The sequence below is a fragment of the Melanerpes formicivorus genome, unplaced genomic scaffold (assembly GCF_026170545.1).
Source record: "Melanerpes formicivorus ecotype bairdi unplaced genomic scaffold, bMelFor1.0.p_v2 SCAF_124, whole genome shotgun sequence".
Lineage (NCBI taxonomy): Eukaryota > Metazoa > Chordata > Aves > Piciformes > Picidae > Melanerpes > Melanerpes formicivorus.
The window spans coordinates 111,883-129,883 of NW_027142476.1; the positions used below are offsets into that span (position 1 = coordinate 111,883).

Here is an 18,001-nt window from a genome sequence, read left to right on the forward strand (position 1 = left end):
AGAGAAGGGGAAGGGGGAAGAAAGAGAGAAGGGGAAGGGGGGAAAAAGAGAAGGCGGGGTGGATTTTAAAGCATCATTTCATGGACAGGATTAACTTGACTTTTGTCAAACAATACAACAGGGAAACGATGAGTCTGAAAGGACTCTGAATGCAAGAGGTAAGAAGGATAGGAAAATGAACACATTGAAATGGAAGCTTATTTTCTTTCCCTGCAAATCTAGTCAATCCCATCTGGAAGTGACTGACAATACTGCACGGTAGACAGTCTCTCTCTCTCTTTCTCACACACAAACATGCACACAGAGAGGCTTCTCTTAGACATCTGGGGGACCACTGCAACATGCACTGAGAAGCTGACACTCCCCAGCACATACCTTGCAGGAAAGCTACAAACTAGAGCTCTCTTCCCTGCGAGCTGAAAAACAACTCTTTTGGGGGTCGCTCGGTTTGTTTTTCAGCCCTTGTGGAACTCAAGGCAGGTTGGCTGGCTGCATGTCTTGCGTGCACATCATGAGGAGTCAGAGCTTTTTGCACATGTTTAAAGTCTCAACCACAGAGGTAAACGACAGAGAAAAGTAAAAGCACTTTGGGGGAGGGGGAGGGGAGGGAAAGGGGGAGGAAAAAAAAGATCACATATGTAGCTAACTAACACAGAACACTAGTATGCATACCTAATGTTTCTAATGCAGACGTTCCTTCTCCAAGTTATATATCTCCAGGGACAATTGTAAAGAGGCAATACATTAAAAAAAACTCTAATGCAAACCAGGAAAGTACAACAGATAGAATGATCTTAGCTACAACTCTAGCACTGTTTGGGTTTTTTTTTGGCTTTTCTTTTCTCTCTTAAATCTCTAAAAACAACAGCAAGCTGCATTTCAGAGGAGCATTTGCAACATTTACAAGCACACTTTTCATGAAGGCTTCTGCAAAAGGCGGGGGGAAAGCAATGCACACAACCACTAGGAAGACAAAGGTCTCCTTCTACTCGGGAGGAGTCGGCTTGTGCCCCGCTAAGCAGATCCAGCGGGGAGGGGGCGCACGGGAAGAGGGGAGCTGGGTTTGCTGCTGTAACTAGGGGTTGGCTACGGGCTTCTAGGGCAGATTAAGGGAGTTGCAACTACTGGAAGCTGAGGCTGTTAAAAATAACAAGGAGCGATAGGGCAGCACAACCGCCTAGAGGTAGGAGCATGGGGATGCGGCGTTAGCACCGTGCAAGGCCAGGAGATGGCGCTATTGCTCACTGGCTAAGGGAGCGCTGCGAAAAGAATTAACATTCGGCCAAATTAATGCACTTTTAAACAATTTCATGCACTGAGGACTCGCTAGATAATTTTTACAGCGATGCAGTAAGAGTTTTAAAGGGGGGGGGAAGGGGGCAAAAAAAATAAAAGTCGAGTTTACAAGAGCATGACCAGAGGTATAAAACTACATTATTTTGCAAGTTGGCTAACACACAGATACAAATAACTCATTAGAGCTGCATACGGAAAATCAAATTCATTAGATGATAACAACACGAAAAGTGCAGTAAGTTATTCTCGTTTGGGTTTGTGGGGTTTTGTTTTCTCTTCCCTTCTTATTTGCTTTTTCAAACAATAATAAAAATGAGAGGCTGCCTGGCTTTCAGTTCCACCCCTTTTAATCCTCTGCACAGCCCTCCAGTTGCAACAAGGCACATCCCTCCAACTGTAACTTAAAACTACCTGGAAATAATTCAGGTTGAGCAAGCATACAACTAAATGTAGAGCAACCCTCTCTTCCATATGAAGAAATCCTCTCTCTAACTCCCATCCTAAAAATCACAGCAGAATCAACAAGAAACACAGAGCACTCCTCCAAAAAACTGTTTGTGAGCTACTGGTTCTGAAACCTCCTTTGTTGATTTAAAGGTCTGCAAAATATTGATATGGGGGGGGGGGGAAAAATATCCAGAAAGATCAGCAAAGATCCCTTTCTTACCTTTTTTTGACTATCAGTATGACAACAAGGAGGAGCAGGATGAATACCAGGATCCCAGCACTGATTCCTGCTATTTTCACCACTCGATCTGTTTGTTTAGCTGGATCAGGAATCACCTCAGGTTCTTCTGTTGCTGCTGCTAAAGGGATGAAGAAAAAAAAAAAGCAAACAACAAGTTGCTTAAGTGTGTAAGGACTAGAAAGAAGAAAATCACAAAGGCTGGACCCTGATCTCAGAGGTCCTTTCCAGCCTGGATGATTCGGTGATAATTGGTGCTAATTGCCAAGTATGTGTTTTGATACAGCAGCCAGGGTACAGCCACAGGCACCCACACACAGGCATGCAGACCCATTCTAGTTATTTCAGTGTTTCCTTTCAATCATAGTATCATAGTATCATAGTATCAGTCAGGGTTGGAAGGGACCACAAGGATCATCTAGTTCCAAACCCCCTGCCATGGGCAGGGACACCCCACACTAGATCAGCCTGCCCAGAGCCTCATCCAGCCTGGGCTTAAACACCTCCAGGGACGGGGCCTCGACCACCTCCCTGGACAACCCATTCCAGGGTCTCACCACTCTCATGGGGAAGAACTTCCTCCTCACCTCCAGCCTGAATCTCCCCACCTCCAGCTTCATTCTATTCCCCCTAGTCCTATCACTGCCTGAGATCCTGAGCAGTCCCTCCCCAGCCTTCCTGTAGCCCCCTTCAGATACTGGAAGGCCACAATGAGGTCACCTCGGAGAGCTCATCTGTTTGCAACAGCAAGTATGGGTTTACTCTTTGCTTTTCCCCCGCTCACAGGCAGGGATGGGGACATGCATACATATATGTGTGTATATCCACATGGCAATAAATATATCCAGGTATAAATATAGATATAAATATAGATAGAGCTATAAATAGACATATAACTATGGATATAAATATAAAGAGATAAATGTATATATACAGATATAAATAAAGCTATAAATACAAGCACAGACACAACTATGAATGCAGATACAAATATAAATAGGTACAAATACGTAGCTAGAGGTACAAATACATAGCTACAGATACAAATACCTAGCTATAGATACAAATATATAGCTATAGACACAAATATATAGCTATAGATAGAAATATCAATACAAATATATAGCTGTAGATACAAATATGACTAAAGGTATATCTATATCCAATGTCATGTACACAGGCATGTATTTGCATCTACATTTCCAACTGTGCTGCCTGCATCACCCAGTAGAAGACAAAGGAGAGAGAATCTATCAACTAAATCACCACTGCTGCCTTCATTTTTTGCCCCCTCCCCAGATATTAAATATAATAGTAATAATAATAAACCAGGTTGGAAGAGACCTTCAAGATCATCGTGTCCAACCCATCAACCAATCCAACCCACCTAAACAACTAACCCATGGCACCAAGCACCCCATCAAGTCTCCTCCTGAACACCTCCAGTGATGGTGACTCCACCACCTCCCCAGGCAGCACATTCCAATGGGCAATCACTCTCTCTGTATAGAACTTCTTCCTAACATCCAACCTAAACCTCCCCTGGCACAGCCTGAGACTGTGTCCTCTTGTTCTGGTGCTAGCTGCCTGGGAGAAGAGACCAAGCTCCGCCTGTCTACAACCTCCCTTCAGGTAGTTGTAGAGAGCCATAAGGTCACCCCTGAGCCTCCTCCTCTCCAGGCTAAGCAACCCCAGCTCCCTCAGCCTCTCCTCACAGGGCTGTGCTCCAAGACCCTCACCAACTTTGTTGCCCCTCTCTGGACTTGTTCCAGCAAGTCAACCTCCTTCCTAAACTGATGGGCCCAGAACTGGACACAGGACTCGAGGTGCAAATAGGTACAAATATATAGCTATAGATACAAATATATAGCTGTAGCCACAAATACATAGCTATAGATAGAAATATCAATACAAATATATATAGATACAAATATAAATATAATTAAATGTATATCTATATCCAATGTCATGTACACAGACATGTATTTGCATCTACATTTCCAACTGTGCTACCTGTATCACCAAGCAGAAGACAAAGCAGAGGGAATCTATCAACTAAATCACCACTGCTTCCTTCAATGTTATTTTTTGCCCCCTCCCCAGATATTAATATTAATAATATTATTATTAATAATAATAAACAACAACAACCAGGTTGGAAGAGACCTTCAAGATCATCGTGTCCAACCCATCAACCAATCCACCACCACCTAAACAACTAACCCATGGCACCAAGCACCCCATCAAGTCTCCTCCTGAACACCTCCAGTGATGGTGACTCCACCACCTCCCCAGGCAGCACATTCCAATGGGCAATCACTCTCTCTGTATAGAACTTCTCTCTAACCTCCAGCCTAAACCTCCCCTGGCACAGCCTGAGACTGTGTCCTCTTGTTCTGGTACTAGGGAATATCGAACATTGCCCAGGGAGGTGACATGAACTCCCAAACAGCAAATTAAACTCTTCTTTTCCAATACACAGCCAGCATCCTAAACTCTATTCCTCCAGACAATTTCAGTCCACCTTGGGATATGCATTCACCTTCCAGCATCTGGCCTGAGCTCTGCATTCCACTGGGAATTTTGATTCTTCAACCAAAGTCACCTACAAAGCCAAGCCTAAAGTCAGTAGTACCGTTAGTTCTAGTTAGAGGCCCTGGAAAAGAAAGAAATGAATAACTGAATGCACTAAAATCAAATCACTGCTCTACAGAGAGATGGAACCACTCCACAGCACAGCTGTGTGGGCTGAGGCCACAGGTTACAGGAAAGCAGAACGCAGCTGAAGTGGCACAGCCCTCCAGCCTGCGCCTCTCTGCATCGCAGCCTGGTGCACAAAGGATCAGGAACGTGAGGTTTTCCAGCCTGGCAAAAGTATCACAAAATATAAATAGGTTCCAGCCAGGGGTAAAATCCCATGAGATGTTTACTTGTAAAATAGGAAACGGCTCTCCAGCTCTCTGCTGCTTCCTTTCCAAGGCTGTGGCTTTGCACTTTGCCTTTCCCCTGCTCACAGGCAAGGTTTGTGCACGTCCTTGCTCTCCCTCTGGCCTTTCTTACTTATTTTTAGAATAAACCAAACCAGGTTGGAAGAGACCTTCAAGATCATCACGTCCAACCCATCAACCAATCCAACCCACCCAAACAGCTAACCCATGGCACCAAGCACCCCATCAAGTCTCCTCCTGAACACCTCCAATGACGGCGACTCCACCACCTCCCCAGGCAGCCCATTCCAATGGGCAATCACTCTCTCTGTGTAGAACTTCTTCCTAATATCCAACCTGAACCTCCCCTGGCACAGCCTGAGACTGTGTCCTCTTGTTCTGGTACTGGCTACCTGGGAGAAGAGACCAACCTCTGCCTGTCTACAACCTCCCTTCAGGTAGTTGTAGAGAGCAATAAGGTCACCCCTGAGTCTCCTCCTCTCCAGGCTGAGCAACCCCAGCTCCCTCAGTCTTTCCTCACAGGGCTGTGTTCCAAACCCCTCCCCAGCTTTGTTGCTCTTCTCTGGACTCATTCCAGCAAGTCAGCCTCCTTCCTAAACTGAGGGGCCCAGAACTGGACACAGGACTCTTCACCCACACATGCAGCAGATGCCACTTTATTTAGAATAAACAGAATAAACCTTTATTTAGAATAAACCAAACCAGGTTGGAAGAGACCTTCAAGATCACCGTGTCCAACCCATCAACCAATCCAACCCACCCAAACAGCTAACCCATGACACCAAGCACCCCATCAAGTCTCCTCCTGAACACCTCCAATGATGGCGACTCCACCACCTCCTTGGGTGGTGGAGTCCTCCTCACAGCAGCTGCACATAGTTACAAACTGTTGGTATCATCCTGGTTATGTCATTACACAGATGTCCTTCACCCTGAAACTAGGATGCTTCTCAACAGACCACCAAAACCGTCCCTGGAGGTGCTCAAAAAAGGCTCGGATGTGGCACTTGGAGCCATGGTTTAGTTGTCAGGAGGTGTTAGGTATTAGGTAGTAAGTTGGACTTGATGATCTCTGAGGTCTTTTCCAACCTGGCTGATTCTACGATTCTAAAGATCACCCAAAAAATCCCAGGCACAAATCCAGGCTGGGCAGTGAGTGGCTGGAAAGCAGCCCTGAGGAGAGAGACTTGGGGGTGCTGGTGGAGGAGAAGCTCAACAGGAGCTCTTAGTGTGCACTCGCAGCCCAGAAAGCCAATCGAAAAGAAGGCTCCCAGGTGACCTAATTGTGGCCTGCCAGTATCTGAAGGGGGCTACAAGAAGGCTGAGGAGGGAGTTTGCAGGATATCAGGTAGTGATAGGACTAGGGGGAATGGAATGAAGCTGGAGGTGAAGAGGAAGTTCTTCCCCATGAGAGTGGTGAAGCCCTGGAATGGGTTGTCCAGGGAGGTGGTTGAGGCCCCATCCCTGGAGGTGTTTAAGAGCAGGCTGGATGAGGCTCTGTCCAGCCTGATCTAGTGTGGGGTGTCCCTGCCCATGGCAGGGGGGTTGGAACTAGATGATCCTTGTGGTCCCTTCCAACCCTGACTGATTCCATGATGCTATGAAAACAGGCAGAACAAAAACCAAGGCAAAACCACACCTGAGAAATCCTATTGCTCCATGGGCCTTTCAGAAAGCCAGTGCCAGGGGAAAGTGGCATCTAATTCCTTCTGGGTTTAACCATGTTGTTTATTATTTCTATTCAGGTTCCAGATAATCTTTGGAGGCTGTTTAAAATGAGTCTTTATTACCAATTTCTGTAAGCTCCATCTCAGCAGCATCTGAACCACTTACAAACAACTTACCCTGAGAACAGCCTTCCAGACACCCATGTAAGAGCTGGGCAGGCAGTGAGAGCTCTGGCAGAGCTCTAATCTTCAAACTTAATCATCATTCTAAGACATCATCACCATAATCATTTCACTCTCTCAGAGCTTGAACTCTATCTGCTGAGAAATACTAAATGCTTCCTCCTCTGTGTAAATCAAGCCTGCATGCACACCTGCATGCACAACCTGCAGGACTCAACACTGTTTGTTTTGTTTGCATTCTGTGTGTTGTTGAGGTGTTTAGGAGTAAGATTAGGGGTCAGGTGCCTGGTGTTTGCATGTGTGGCTGCCTGCACACAACTCATATTCATACTCAAGGATTAATTATAGAACTGCTTTGGTTGGACTCTAAGAGAACTCTGCAGAGGGACCTCAACAGGCTGGACAGATGGGCAGAGGCCAAGGACATGAGATTGAGCACATCTAAGTGCCAGGTTCTACACACTGGCCACAACAACCCCATGCAGTGCTACAGGCTGGGGTCAGAGTGGCTGAGAGCAGCCAGGCAGAAAGGGACCTGGGGGTACTGGTTGATAGTAGACTGAACATGAGCCTGCAGTGTGCCCAGGTGGCCAAGAAGGCCAATGGCATTCTGGTCTGCATGACGAACAGTGTGGCCAGCAGGAGCAGGGAAGTCCTTGTGCCCTGTACTCAGCACTGGTTAGGCCACACCTTGAGTCCTGTGTCCAGTTCTGGGCCCCTCAGTTTCAGAAGGACATTGAGAGACTTGAAGGTGTCCAGAGAAGGGCAAGGAGGCTGGGGAGGGGTCTGGGGCACAGCCCTGTGAGGAGAGGCTGAGGGAGCTGGGGTTGCTTAGCCTGGAGAAGAGGAGGCTCAGGGGAGACCTTCTTGCTCTCTCCAACTCCCTGAAGGGAGGTTGTAGCCAGGTGGGGGTTGGTCTCTTCTCCCAGGCACCCAGCACCAGAACAAGAGGACACAGTCTCAGACTGTGCCAGGGGAACTTTAGGCTGATGTTAGGAAGAAGTTCTTCATAGAAAGAGAGATTGGCCATTGGAATGTGCTGCCTGGGGAGGTGGTGGAGTCCCCATCCCTGGAGGTGTTTAGTGAGAGACTGGATGAAGCCCTTGGTACCATGGTATAGTTAATTAGATGGTGCTGGGTGATAGGTTGGACTTGAATGATCTCAAAGGTGTTTTCCACCATGGTTAATTCTCTTCCCTTCCCTTCCCTTCCCTTCCCTTCCCTTCCCTTCCCTTCCCTTCCCTTCCCTTCCCTTCCCTTCCCTTCCCTTCCCTTCCCTTCCCTTCCCTTCCCTTCCCTTCCCTTCCCTTCCCTTCCCTTCCCTTCCCTTCCCTTCCCTTCCCTTCCCTTCCCTTCCCTTCCCTTCCCTTCCCTTCCCTTCCCTTCCCTTCCCTTCCCTTCCCTTCCCTTCCCTTCCCTTCTCTTCAATCTAAGTCCACCATGGCCATAAAACCACATCCCAAAGTACCGTGTCCACATGAATGGGTACACATAAGACACAAACAAGGGGTAAGACATTTGAGGGGGAACTGGAAGAAGAAGGTGTTTGAGATTCTCAGTGCTTAAGATGAACTGATCCCCAGTCTGCTGTTAGCTGGGCTGGATGTGACAATTCCGAACGAACGTTTGATAAGCAGCTGAGTCAAAAGGCCAATCAGGAGAGTCAAAAGACTAACCAAAGCTGAAACATAAATGGGTTTATATGCCCACATGAAAAAACCATCAGGTTTGTTCTATAGGGTACTGAGAAATAGCAAGGGAATGGGAAGGGTAGAAGGGTATTCCATGAATTTAATGCTGCTTATGAGATGAAGTTGGTGCCCACTAGAAGTGTACCACAGAGTCCTAATTAAGTGAAGGCTGAAGGAGCTGGGGTTGTTCATCCTGTAGAAGGCCTGGGAGACCTTCTTCCAGTGCCTGAAAGGGGCTACAGAGAGCTGGGGAGGGACTTCTGACAAGGACTTGTAGCAACAGGATGAGAAGCAGGCAGGAGTGGGGTAGGCACTGTGTTTAGAACCACTGTGAGTGCAACGTGAGTGCACCTGGGCAGCTCTGACCCAGAGAGGTGAACTCAGGCTGTAAAATAACTAAAGCAAGAGATTTAGTCGTGTGGATGGAGATTTAAGGCTAGGTCTTTGAGAGAGATTAAAATATGGATCACAAGGACTGGATGTGACCTGAAGATGCACTTCAAAAATGGAAGGCTCAAAACCACATGCAAAGGCAGAGGGTTTGAAGCCTGGGTCAGCACAGTGGTATTGCCACTGGAGTGTTAGTGAGAGATAAGAGAGCTGAAGGGAAAGAAGGAGAGAGCTGTCTCACATTTCCCTGGAGAAAGACAGGACACTGAGTGCTTGACAGATTAAGCTGCAATGGAGGTGCTTTTCAGAGCCATGTTTAGAAGTCTTGCTTGGCTACTCCCATGGTCATTCAGACAAGCTATCCTAGAGAAACACCTACACCCTTCTCAGAAAATCATAGGGAACTGCTGAGATTGGAAGAGACCTCTGAGATCAGCAAGTCCAACCACTTACCCAGAGCTCACAATCCCACCACTGCTGCTAAGCCACTACCACTCAATCATGTCCCTCAGCACCACACCACATTGCTAAGCCTCACAACATCTGAAGGAAAGGTTACTGAGGGAGTTTACTTATTCACCTAACTTAGGCACTGATGCTATTGATGAGTTGGGATCATCAGTAACTGTTCAAAACGCAGCTCTCTGTCCAAGTTTTCACAACAGTGCTGTGGTAGTATCAGGCTATGCCTTTAAAATGGGATGGGGGCTGGAATTTCAACCCACCACAAGTGCAAAGCCAGAAGGATGTCAACTGCTTGTCCATTTATTCTGGTTTCCTTATCTCAAGGGGTTTGGTGTAAGAGACAGCAACTTATTCCATGAATTTAATGCTGCTTATGAGATAAAGTTGGTGCCCACTAGAAGTGTACCAGAGAGTCCTAAATTAGTGGAGGCTGAGGGAGCTGGGGTTGTTCATCCTGTAAAAGGCTTGGGAGACCTTAGAGAAGTCTTCCAGTACCTGAAAGGGGTTACAGGAGAGCTGGGGAGGGACTTTTGACAAGGACTTGCAGTGACAGGATGAGGGACAATGGTTTGAAATTAGAAATGAGGAGATTTAGATTGGATGTTAGGAGTAAGTTCTTTACCATGAGGGTGCTGGAACACTGGAACAGGTTGCCCAGGGAGGTAGTGGAGGCCCCGTCCCTGGAGATATTCAAAGTCAGGCTCTGAGCAGCCTGATCTAGTGGAAGAGATCCCTGCTCACTGCAGAAGGGTTGGTCTAGATGACCTTGGGAGGTTCAGTATCAGTATTCCTTCCAACCCAACCCATTCTATGATTCTATAGAGTAAAAATACATAGACTAAGCAAGAGTATAACCAGCAGCTGAGACTCCTACATCCAAAATGCTCCCATCCATGGGCAAAACACACCAGCAACAGAAAAACTGCCTTTGGCTTCAATGAAGCCAGGATTATTAGATGCATGTTTCCAGCAAGGGATAATATAGAGTAAATGTTACACTTGGGGACTATATGAAAGCAATTGTAGTTATAAATCACACTGCAGTCTGTTATTTATGTCTGTGTGAGCGGTATGCAAGGAAGGACATTATTTTGTGGAAGCCACTGCAGGTGGAAAAGAATCCTTGAATGAAACTTAGGGATTTGAAATCATTTCTCACTCCTCATACTTGAATTCTGACAGCTCAAAGTCTACCCTACTAAGCAGGTGTGACCTTACACAAACACAAACAAAGGACAAACCCACAGGAACCTTGTGCCTCGGTGTCAAACATCTGCGTACAAGTCAGTGTCTCCTGGCTGCTGATCTCACCAGACTACAGAGTGAGAGAAGTTCTGCTTACACTGAGGATTTGCTCTCTCTGTCCTCTAGGCTGTAACACTGTCAGGATTTTCATTTCCCCAGAGGCTTACCTGCTGGTTTTGCCAAACAAAGCACCTCAGCCAACTAAGGCTTCACCAGAGGTAAATCTTGCCTAACCAACCTAGGGCCCTCCTACAACGGAATGACCACAGTAGTTCATAAGGGAAGAGCTATGGATGTCACCTGTAAGCCTTGACAGGGTGTCTCACAAGATCCTTCTCCCTAAATTAGAGAGATGATATCATAGAATCATAGATTGGATTGTGTTGGAAGGGACCTTAAAGATGATCTAGTTCACAACAACCCCATGCAGCAATACAGGCTGGGGTCAGAGTGGCTGGAGAGCTGCCAAACAGAAAGGGACCTGGGGGTGCTGATTGACAGCTGCCTGAACATGAGCCAGCAGTGTGCCCAGGGAGCCAAGAAGGCCAAGGGCATCCTGGTCTGCATCAGGAAGAGTGTGGCCAGCAGGAGCAAGGAAGTCACTCTGCCCTGTGCTCAGCACTGGTTAGGCCACACCTTGAGTCCTGTGTCCAATTCTGGGCTCCTCAGTTTAAGAAGGACATTGAGAGACTTGAAGGTGTCCAGAGAAGGGCAAGGAGGCTGGGGAGGGGTCTGGAGCACAGCCCTGTGAGGAGAGGCTGAGGGAGCTGGGGTTGCTTAGCCTGGAGAGGAGGAGGCTCAGGGAAGACCTTCTTGCTCTCTACAGCTCCCTGAAGGGAGGTTGTAGCCAGGTGGGGGTTGGTCTCTTCTCCCAGGCAGCCAGCAGCAGAACAAGAGGACACAGTCTCAAGCTGTGCCAGGGGAGGTTTAGGCTGGAGGTGAGGAGAAAGTTCTTCCCAGAGAGAGTCATTTGCCATTGGAATGTGCTGCCCAGAGAGGTGGTGGAGTCCCCATCCCTGGAGGTGTTCAAGAGCGGATTGGATGTGGCACATGGTGCCATGGTCTAGTAGTCATGAGGTGTTGGTTGACAGGTTGGACTTGATGATCTCTGAGTTTTTTTCCAACCTTGTTGATTCTGTGATTCAAATCCCCCTGCTATGGGCAGGGAGACTTCCCACTAGATCAGGTTGCTCAAAGCCTCATCCAGCTTGGTCTTAAATACTTCCAGGGATGAGGTATCCACAGCCTCTTTGGGCAACTTGCTCCTGCGTCTCACCACCCTCATAGTAAAGAGCTTCCTAACGTCCAAACCACCTACCCTGCTCTAGTTTCAAACCATTGCCCCCAGTTACAAGTGGAATTACTTTGATAATAGGACTTAACTACTGCATATTTCTAAGTCAGGTAAAACTGATGGAAAATGATGAGCTATAAACCCACCTGATTCACTAATTCCCAACATTCCCTTTTAGTGACCCAGTCCTCCAGTCCCTTCCTTTATCTTCCAACAGCAGACCATACTAAAAGGTAATTAATTGATCTGAAGGAGAACCTTAACTGGCAGCAGAGCGATAACCACATGAAAATAGACTCTCTTGGCTACTAATTCCTTTGGCCAGCCTTGCTATAATAGACCTGCAGTCAAGTGCTAATTTTCACAATATCCTTGCAAGATGCTGTATTTTGACTGAGAGTTTGAGAAGAGCCTTGCATGGTGCTGTATCTTGACTGGGAGTTTGAGAAGATCCTTGCAAGGTGCTGTATTTTGACTGGGAGTTTGAGAAGATCCTTGCATGGTGCTGTATCTTGACTGGGAGTTTGAGAAGATCCTTGCAAGGTGCTGTATCTTGATTGGGAGTTTGAGAAGATCCTTGCATGGTGCTGTATCTTGACTGGAGTTTGAGAAGATCCTTGCATGGTGCTGTATCTTGACTGGAGTTTGAGAAGATCCTTGCATGGTGCTGTATCTTGACTGGGAGTTTGAGAAGATCCTTGCATGGTGCTGTATCTTGACTGGGAGTTTGAGAAGATCCTTGCATGGTGCTGTATTTTGACTGGGAGTTTGAGAAGAGCCTTGCATGGTGCTACATTTTGACTGGGAGTTTGAGAAGATCCTTGCATGGTGCTGTATTTTGACTGGGAGTTTGAGAAGATCCTTGCAAGGTGCTGTATTTTGACTGGGAGTTTGAGAAGACCCTTGCATGGTGCTACATTCTGACTGGGAGTTTGAGAAGATCCTTGCATGGTGCTGTATTTTGACTGGGAGTTTGAGAAGATCCTTGCATGGTGCTACATTTTGACTGGGAGTTTGAGAAGATCCTTGCATGGTGCTGTATTGTGACTGGGAGTTTGAGAAGAGCCTTGCATGGTGCTGTATTTTGACTGGGAGTTTGAGAAGATCCTTGCATGGTGCTATGTCTTGACTGGGAGTTTGAGAAGATCCTTGCATGGTGCTGTATTTTGACTGGGAGTTTGAGAAGATCCTTGCAAGGTGCTGTATTTTGACTGGGAGTTTGAGAAGAGCCTTGCATGGTGCTGTATCTTGACTGGGAGTTTGAGAAGAGCCTTGCATGGTGCTACATTTTGACTGGGAGTTTGAGAAGATCCTTGCAAGGTGCTGTATCTTGACTGGGAGTTTGAGAAGATCCTTGCATGGTGCTGTATCTTGACTGGGAGTTTGAGAAGATCCTTGCAAGGTGCTGTATTTTGACTGGGAGTTTGAGAAGACCCTTGCATGGTGCTACATTCTGACTGGGAGTTTGAGAAGATCCTTGCATGGTGCTGTATTTTGACTGGGAGTTTGAGAAGATCCTTGCATGGTGCTGTATCTTGACTGGGAGTTTGAGAAGACCCTTGCATGGTGCTACATCCTGACTGGGAGTTTGAGAAGACCCTTGCATGGTGCTGTATTTTGACTGGGAGTTTGAGAAGATCCTTGCATGGTGCTATGTCTTGACTGGGAGTTTGAGAAGACCCTTGCATGGTGCTACATTCTGACTGGGAGTTTGAGAAGATCCTTGCATGGTGCTGTATTTTGACTGGGAGTTTGAGAAGATCCTTGCATGGTGCTACATTTTGACTGGGAGTTTGAGAAGAGCCTTGCATGGTGCTGCATCTTGACTGGGAGTTTGAGAAGATCCTTGCATGGTGCTGTATTTTGACTGGGAGTTTGAGAAGAGACAGCCCCACAGTTTTCAACAAGTGCAAAACCACCTTGTGTAGGCTTTGCAGGAAGCTTTCTGATCTGAGATGGAGAGATGCCTGCACTTTATCTTCCCTAGAAGGAGAGCTGCCTACACACAAGATTTATGAGCTGGCCTGGGAGAAGAACACTGGATTTAGCAACTTCTCCACTCACCTTCCATCTGACCTAACAAACAGCAACCACATTCTTAAGGCTGGAGGTTAGAAGGAAGTTTTACACAGAGAGAGTGATTGCCCATTGGAATGGGCTGCCTGGGGAGGTGGTGGAGTCACCATCACTGGAGGTGTTCATGAGGAGACTTGATAGGGTGCTTGGTTGCATGGTTTAGTTGATTAGGTGGTGTTGGATGATAGGTTGGACACGATGATCTTGAGGGTCTCTTCCAACCTGGTCTGGTCTGGTGTGGTCTGGTGTGGTCTGGTGTGGTCTGGTCTGGTCTGGTCTATTCTATTCTATTCTATTCTATTCTATTCTATTCTATTCTATTCTATTCTATTCTATTCTATTCTATTCTATTCTATTCTATTCTATTCTATTCCCCATCCCCACAGGTCCCATTCACAAAGTTCATAACCTAACTCCATCTAGTGGCTCTGGCTCTGCACACAGCCAATAAGAGACACCCAAGAAGTTGATTTCCTTGTTTTTGTAGATACATAAAGGCAATAATCAATCAGCCAACTTCTCTAATCAATAATCAGCAGGAAGTTCAACTGTGAACAGCACAAATGAGGTTAGGATTGCTAATGCTCTCAGGGACAGTACAATTCTAAAGGAAGAGTCCATTTTATACTCTCACAACTCCCTGGTTGTATTTCCTCTAAATAGTTTATCACATGGTGTCCTGGGCTCTATCAGAAGAAGTGTGACCAGCAGGACAAGAGAGGTGATTCTCCCCTTACACTCTGCTCTGTTGAGATCCCACCTGCAGTTCTGCATCCAGTTCTGGTGCTCCCAGCATAAGAACATGAAACTGTTGGAGAGGGTCCACAGAAGGCCACAAAGATGGTCAGAGGGCTGGAGCACCTCCCCTATTAGGATGGGGTGGGACAGCTGAGGCTGTTCAGCCTGGAGAAGGGAAGGCTCTGGGGAGATTGTAGAGCAGCCCTCCAGTACTGGAAGGGAGCTAGAGGAGCGCTGGGGAGGGACTTCTGACAAGGGCTGGGAGTGACAGGATGAGGGACAATGGATTGAAGTTTGAGGAGAGTAGATTTAGACTGCATAATGGGAAGAAAATTTTCAGAGTGAGGGTGGTGAGGCACTGGAACAGGTTGCCCAGGGAGGCCATGAATGTCTCCTCCCTGGAGGTGTTCAGGGCCAGGTTGGATGAGGCATTGAGCAACCTGGGCTGGTAGGAGGTATCCCTGCCCATGGCAGGGGGGTTGGATCTGGATGACCTTTAAGGTCCCTTCCAACCCAACCCATTCTATGGCACTCATTTTTAATGACCTACAGATCTAGCATCCACTTCTACAAGCGAGTCCATACAGAGCCTTTATGCTTATTTCTCAAGGCATGGTGTGCATAAGGAATCCAGTCACGGCACACATCTTGCTTTGCTGTCTTCTCCTTCCCCCTTCTGTGCCCCAGAATTTACACACAGCCTTGCAAAATTGTCAGGGAATTTACGAGACTCAGCGCAAAATCTATTCACCTCCATCTCTCCGAAGGAGATGGTGTTGGAGTGGAGATAATGATATTCCACTCGCTCAGCCAAACCAAATCCTTCAAGCAGAAAGCCCTGGTAGGATTTCGCAGGGCTGCTGGGATGGTACCGGGCAGAGAACAGGCAGGCTGCCAACAGGCAGCTTTTCAATCAGAGGGTTTGAACGAGGTTTTGTAGGTAACCTCACCACACTGTACAAGAAGAATGGGGAAGGACTTCTTGGGGCTGCTCAGTCTGGAGAAGAGAAGGCTGCGAGGTGACCAGGAATGGGTTGTCCAGGTTGGTGGTTGAGGCCCCATCCCTGGAGGTGTTTAAGATCAGGCTGGATGAAGCTCTGGCCAGCCTGATCTAGTGTGGGTTGTCCCTGCCCATGGCAGGGGGGTTGGAACTAGATGATCTTTGTGCTCCCTTCCAACCCTGACTGATACTGTGATACTATGATACCTAATTGTGGCCTTCCAGTATCAGAAGGGGGACTACAAGAAGGCTGGGGAGGGACTTCTGGAGAATAGGAGGCTCAGGGGAGACCTTATTCCTGTCTACAACTACCTGAAGGAATGTTGTAGCCAGGAGGGAGTTGTCTCTTCTCCCTGGCAACCAGCACCAGAACAAGAGGACACAGTCTCAAGCTGTGCCAGGGGAAGTTTAGGCTGGAGGTGAGGAAGAAGTTCTTCATAGAAAAAGTGATTGCCCATTGGAATGTGCTGCCCAGGCGGGGGGGTGGAGTACCATCCCGGGAGGTGTTCAAGAGGGGATTGGATGTGGCACTTGGTGCCATGGTTTAGTCATGAGGTCTGTGGTGACAGGTTGGACTTGATGATCTTTGAGGTCTCTTCCAACCTTGGTGATACTGTGATACTGTGACTACTCAGGATCTCAGGGAGTGACAGGACTAGGGGGAATGGAATGAAGCTGGAGGTGGGGAGATTCAGGCTGGAGGGGAGGAGGAAGTTCTTCCCCATGAGAGTGGTGAAGCCCTGGAATGGGTTGTCCAGGGAGGTGGTTGGGGCCCTGTCCCTGGAGGTGTTTAAGCCCAGGCTGGATGAGGCTCTGGCCAGGCTGATCTAGTGTGGGGTGTCCCTGCCCATGGCAGGGGGGTTGGAACTAGATGAACCTTGTGGTCCCTTCCAACCCTGACTGATTCTACGATTCACAGCATTCTGTGTTGGGTTTCCTCTGTGCGAGGCGAGGGCAGAAACTCTCTTCTGATGCATTATTAATGCTTCTATTTCATTACACTGCATTTTTTTTCCTGTGAATGTTAATTCCTGTTGGTGGCAGATCTTTGCATCCTCACAAGCCAGTGCTATTGCAGCAGAGCTTGATATTCAAAAGAGCTCTGCTCCAAGATAATCTGTTCTGCACCTTTGTTACGTGGCATTCAAAAACTTTTAATTAAAAGCAGGAGTGCCATCTGAATGCATTCAACAAGGTAACATCAGGATAGCATCAAATGAAAGCTGGAATCCCAGCCAGCTCTGGAGATATGTCAGTCTAGCACCTGAGAACAGGGCTCCTGGAGAAATTAAAAAGACACTCTCTGATGAATATTTCCTTTCAGATTGCTCTGCCCTGTGTTTTAATCATCTTCCCAGAAAGATCATTCTGCCCCCATCAGTTTTGTTTTCTTACTGCTTTGCTAGAATAATAATCATCACCATGCAATTAAGGTAATTTTTAGGAGCCTTGCAGTTAATTAATAAATTCCAGCTCAAAGAGAGAGGATCTGTAACCCCTTGTACCTTAATTACACCTTAAACCCCAAAGTTTCAGCTGATTCTCTTTCATGGAAACACTTGAATGCTCTTCTGCAGGGTTAAAGGAGGTGGCATCGGCAGCTTGCTCCAGCAAACCATGCACACGAAGGGAGGTTGTAGCCAAGGGGGGGTTGGTCTCTTCTCCCAGGCAACCAGCACCACAACAGGAGGACACAGTCTCAAACTGCACCAGTTTAGGCTCAAGGTGAGGAGAAAGTTCTTCACAGAGAGGGTTGTTGGCCCTTGGAATGTGCTGCCCAGGGAGGTGGTGGAGTCCCCATCCCTGGAGGTGTTCAAGAGGGGATTGGATGTGGCACTTGGAGCCATGGTTTAGTAGTCATGAGGTGTTGGGTGACATGTTGGACTTGATGATCCTTGAGGTCTCTTCCAACTTTACTGATTCTATGATTCATGAAGTCCTACAGATTTCCTCATCTGTACTGATCTGGTGCTGAGGGACACGATTCAGCACCAGAGGTAGTTAATGGTTAGAGTCCGTGATCTTAAAGATCTTTTGATCCATGATTCCACCATGGAACCGTGATTCCATGATTCTATGTGAGTCAGTTTGTTGCATCACACCTTGAGTATTGTGTCCAGTTTTGGGCACCTCAATACAACAGAAATGTGGAGGTGCTGGAGCCAGTGCAGAGGAGGGCAAAGAAGCTGTGAAGGGCCTGAAGAAGAAATCTGATGAAGAGCAACTGAAGGAGCTGGGGATGGTTAGTGTGAAACAGAGGAGCCTGAGGGGAGACCTCATTGCTGTCTACAACTCCCTGAAAGGAGGTTGTAGAGAGGCTGCT

General features: G+C 47.3%; 1 protein-coding gene across 9 annotated transcripts in view; it reads right to left on the reverse strand.

Moving 5' to 3' along the window:
* Positions 1–18,001, reverse strand: part of PTPRK (protein tyrosine phosphatase receptor type K) — a 595,004-nt gene that overhangs the window by 58,535 nt on the left and 518,468 nt on the right. For 4 of the 9 annotated variants that reach the window (XM_068167880.1, XM_068167879.1, XM_068167877.1 and 1 more), the window contains exons 14-15: positions 1,964–2,102; positions 673–714 (exon numbers count right to left, since the gene is read on the reverse strand). In XM_068167880.1, coding sequence (XP_068023981.1) covers positions 673–714; positions 1,964–2,102 — 181 coding nt within the window. The remainder of the gene's footprint in view (positions 1–672; positions 715–1,963; positions 2,103–18,001) is intronic. The other 5 variants (XM_068167884.1, XM_068167883.1, XM_068167881.1 and 2 more) reach the window with 3 other exon arrangements.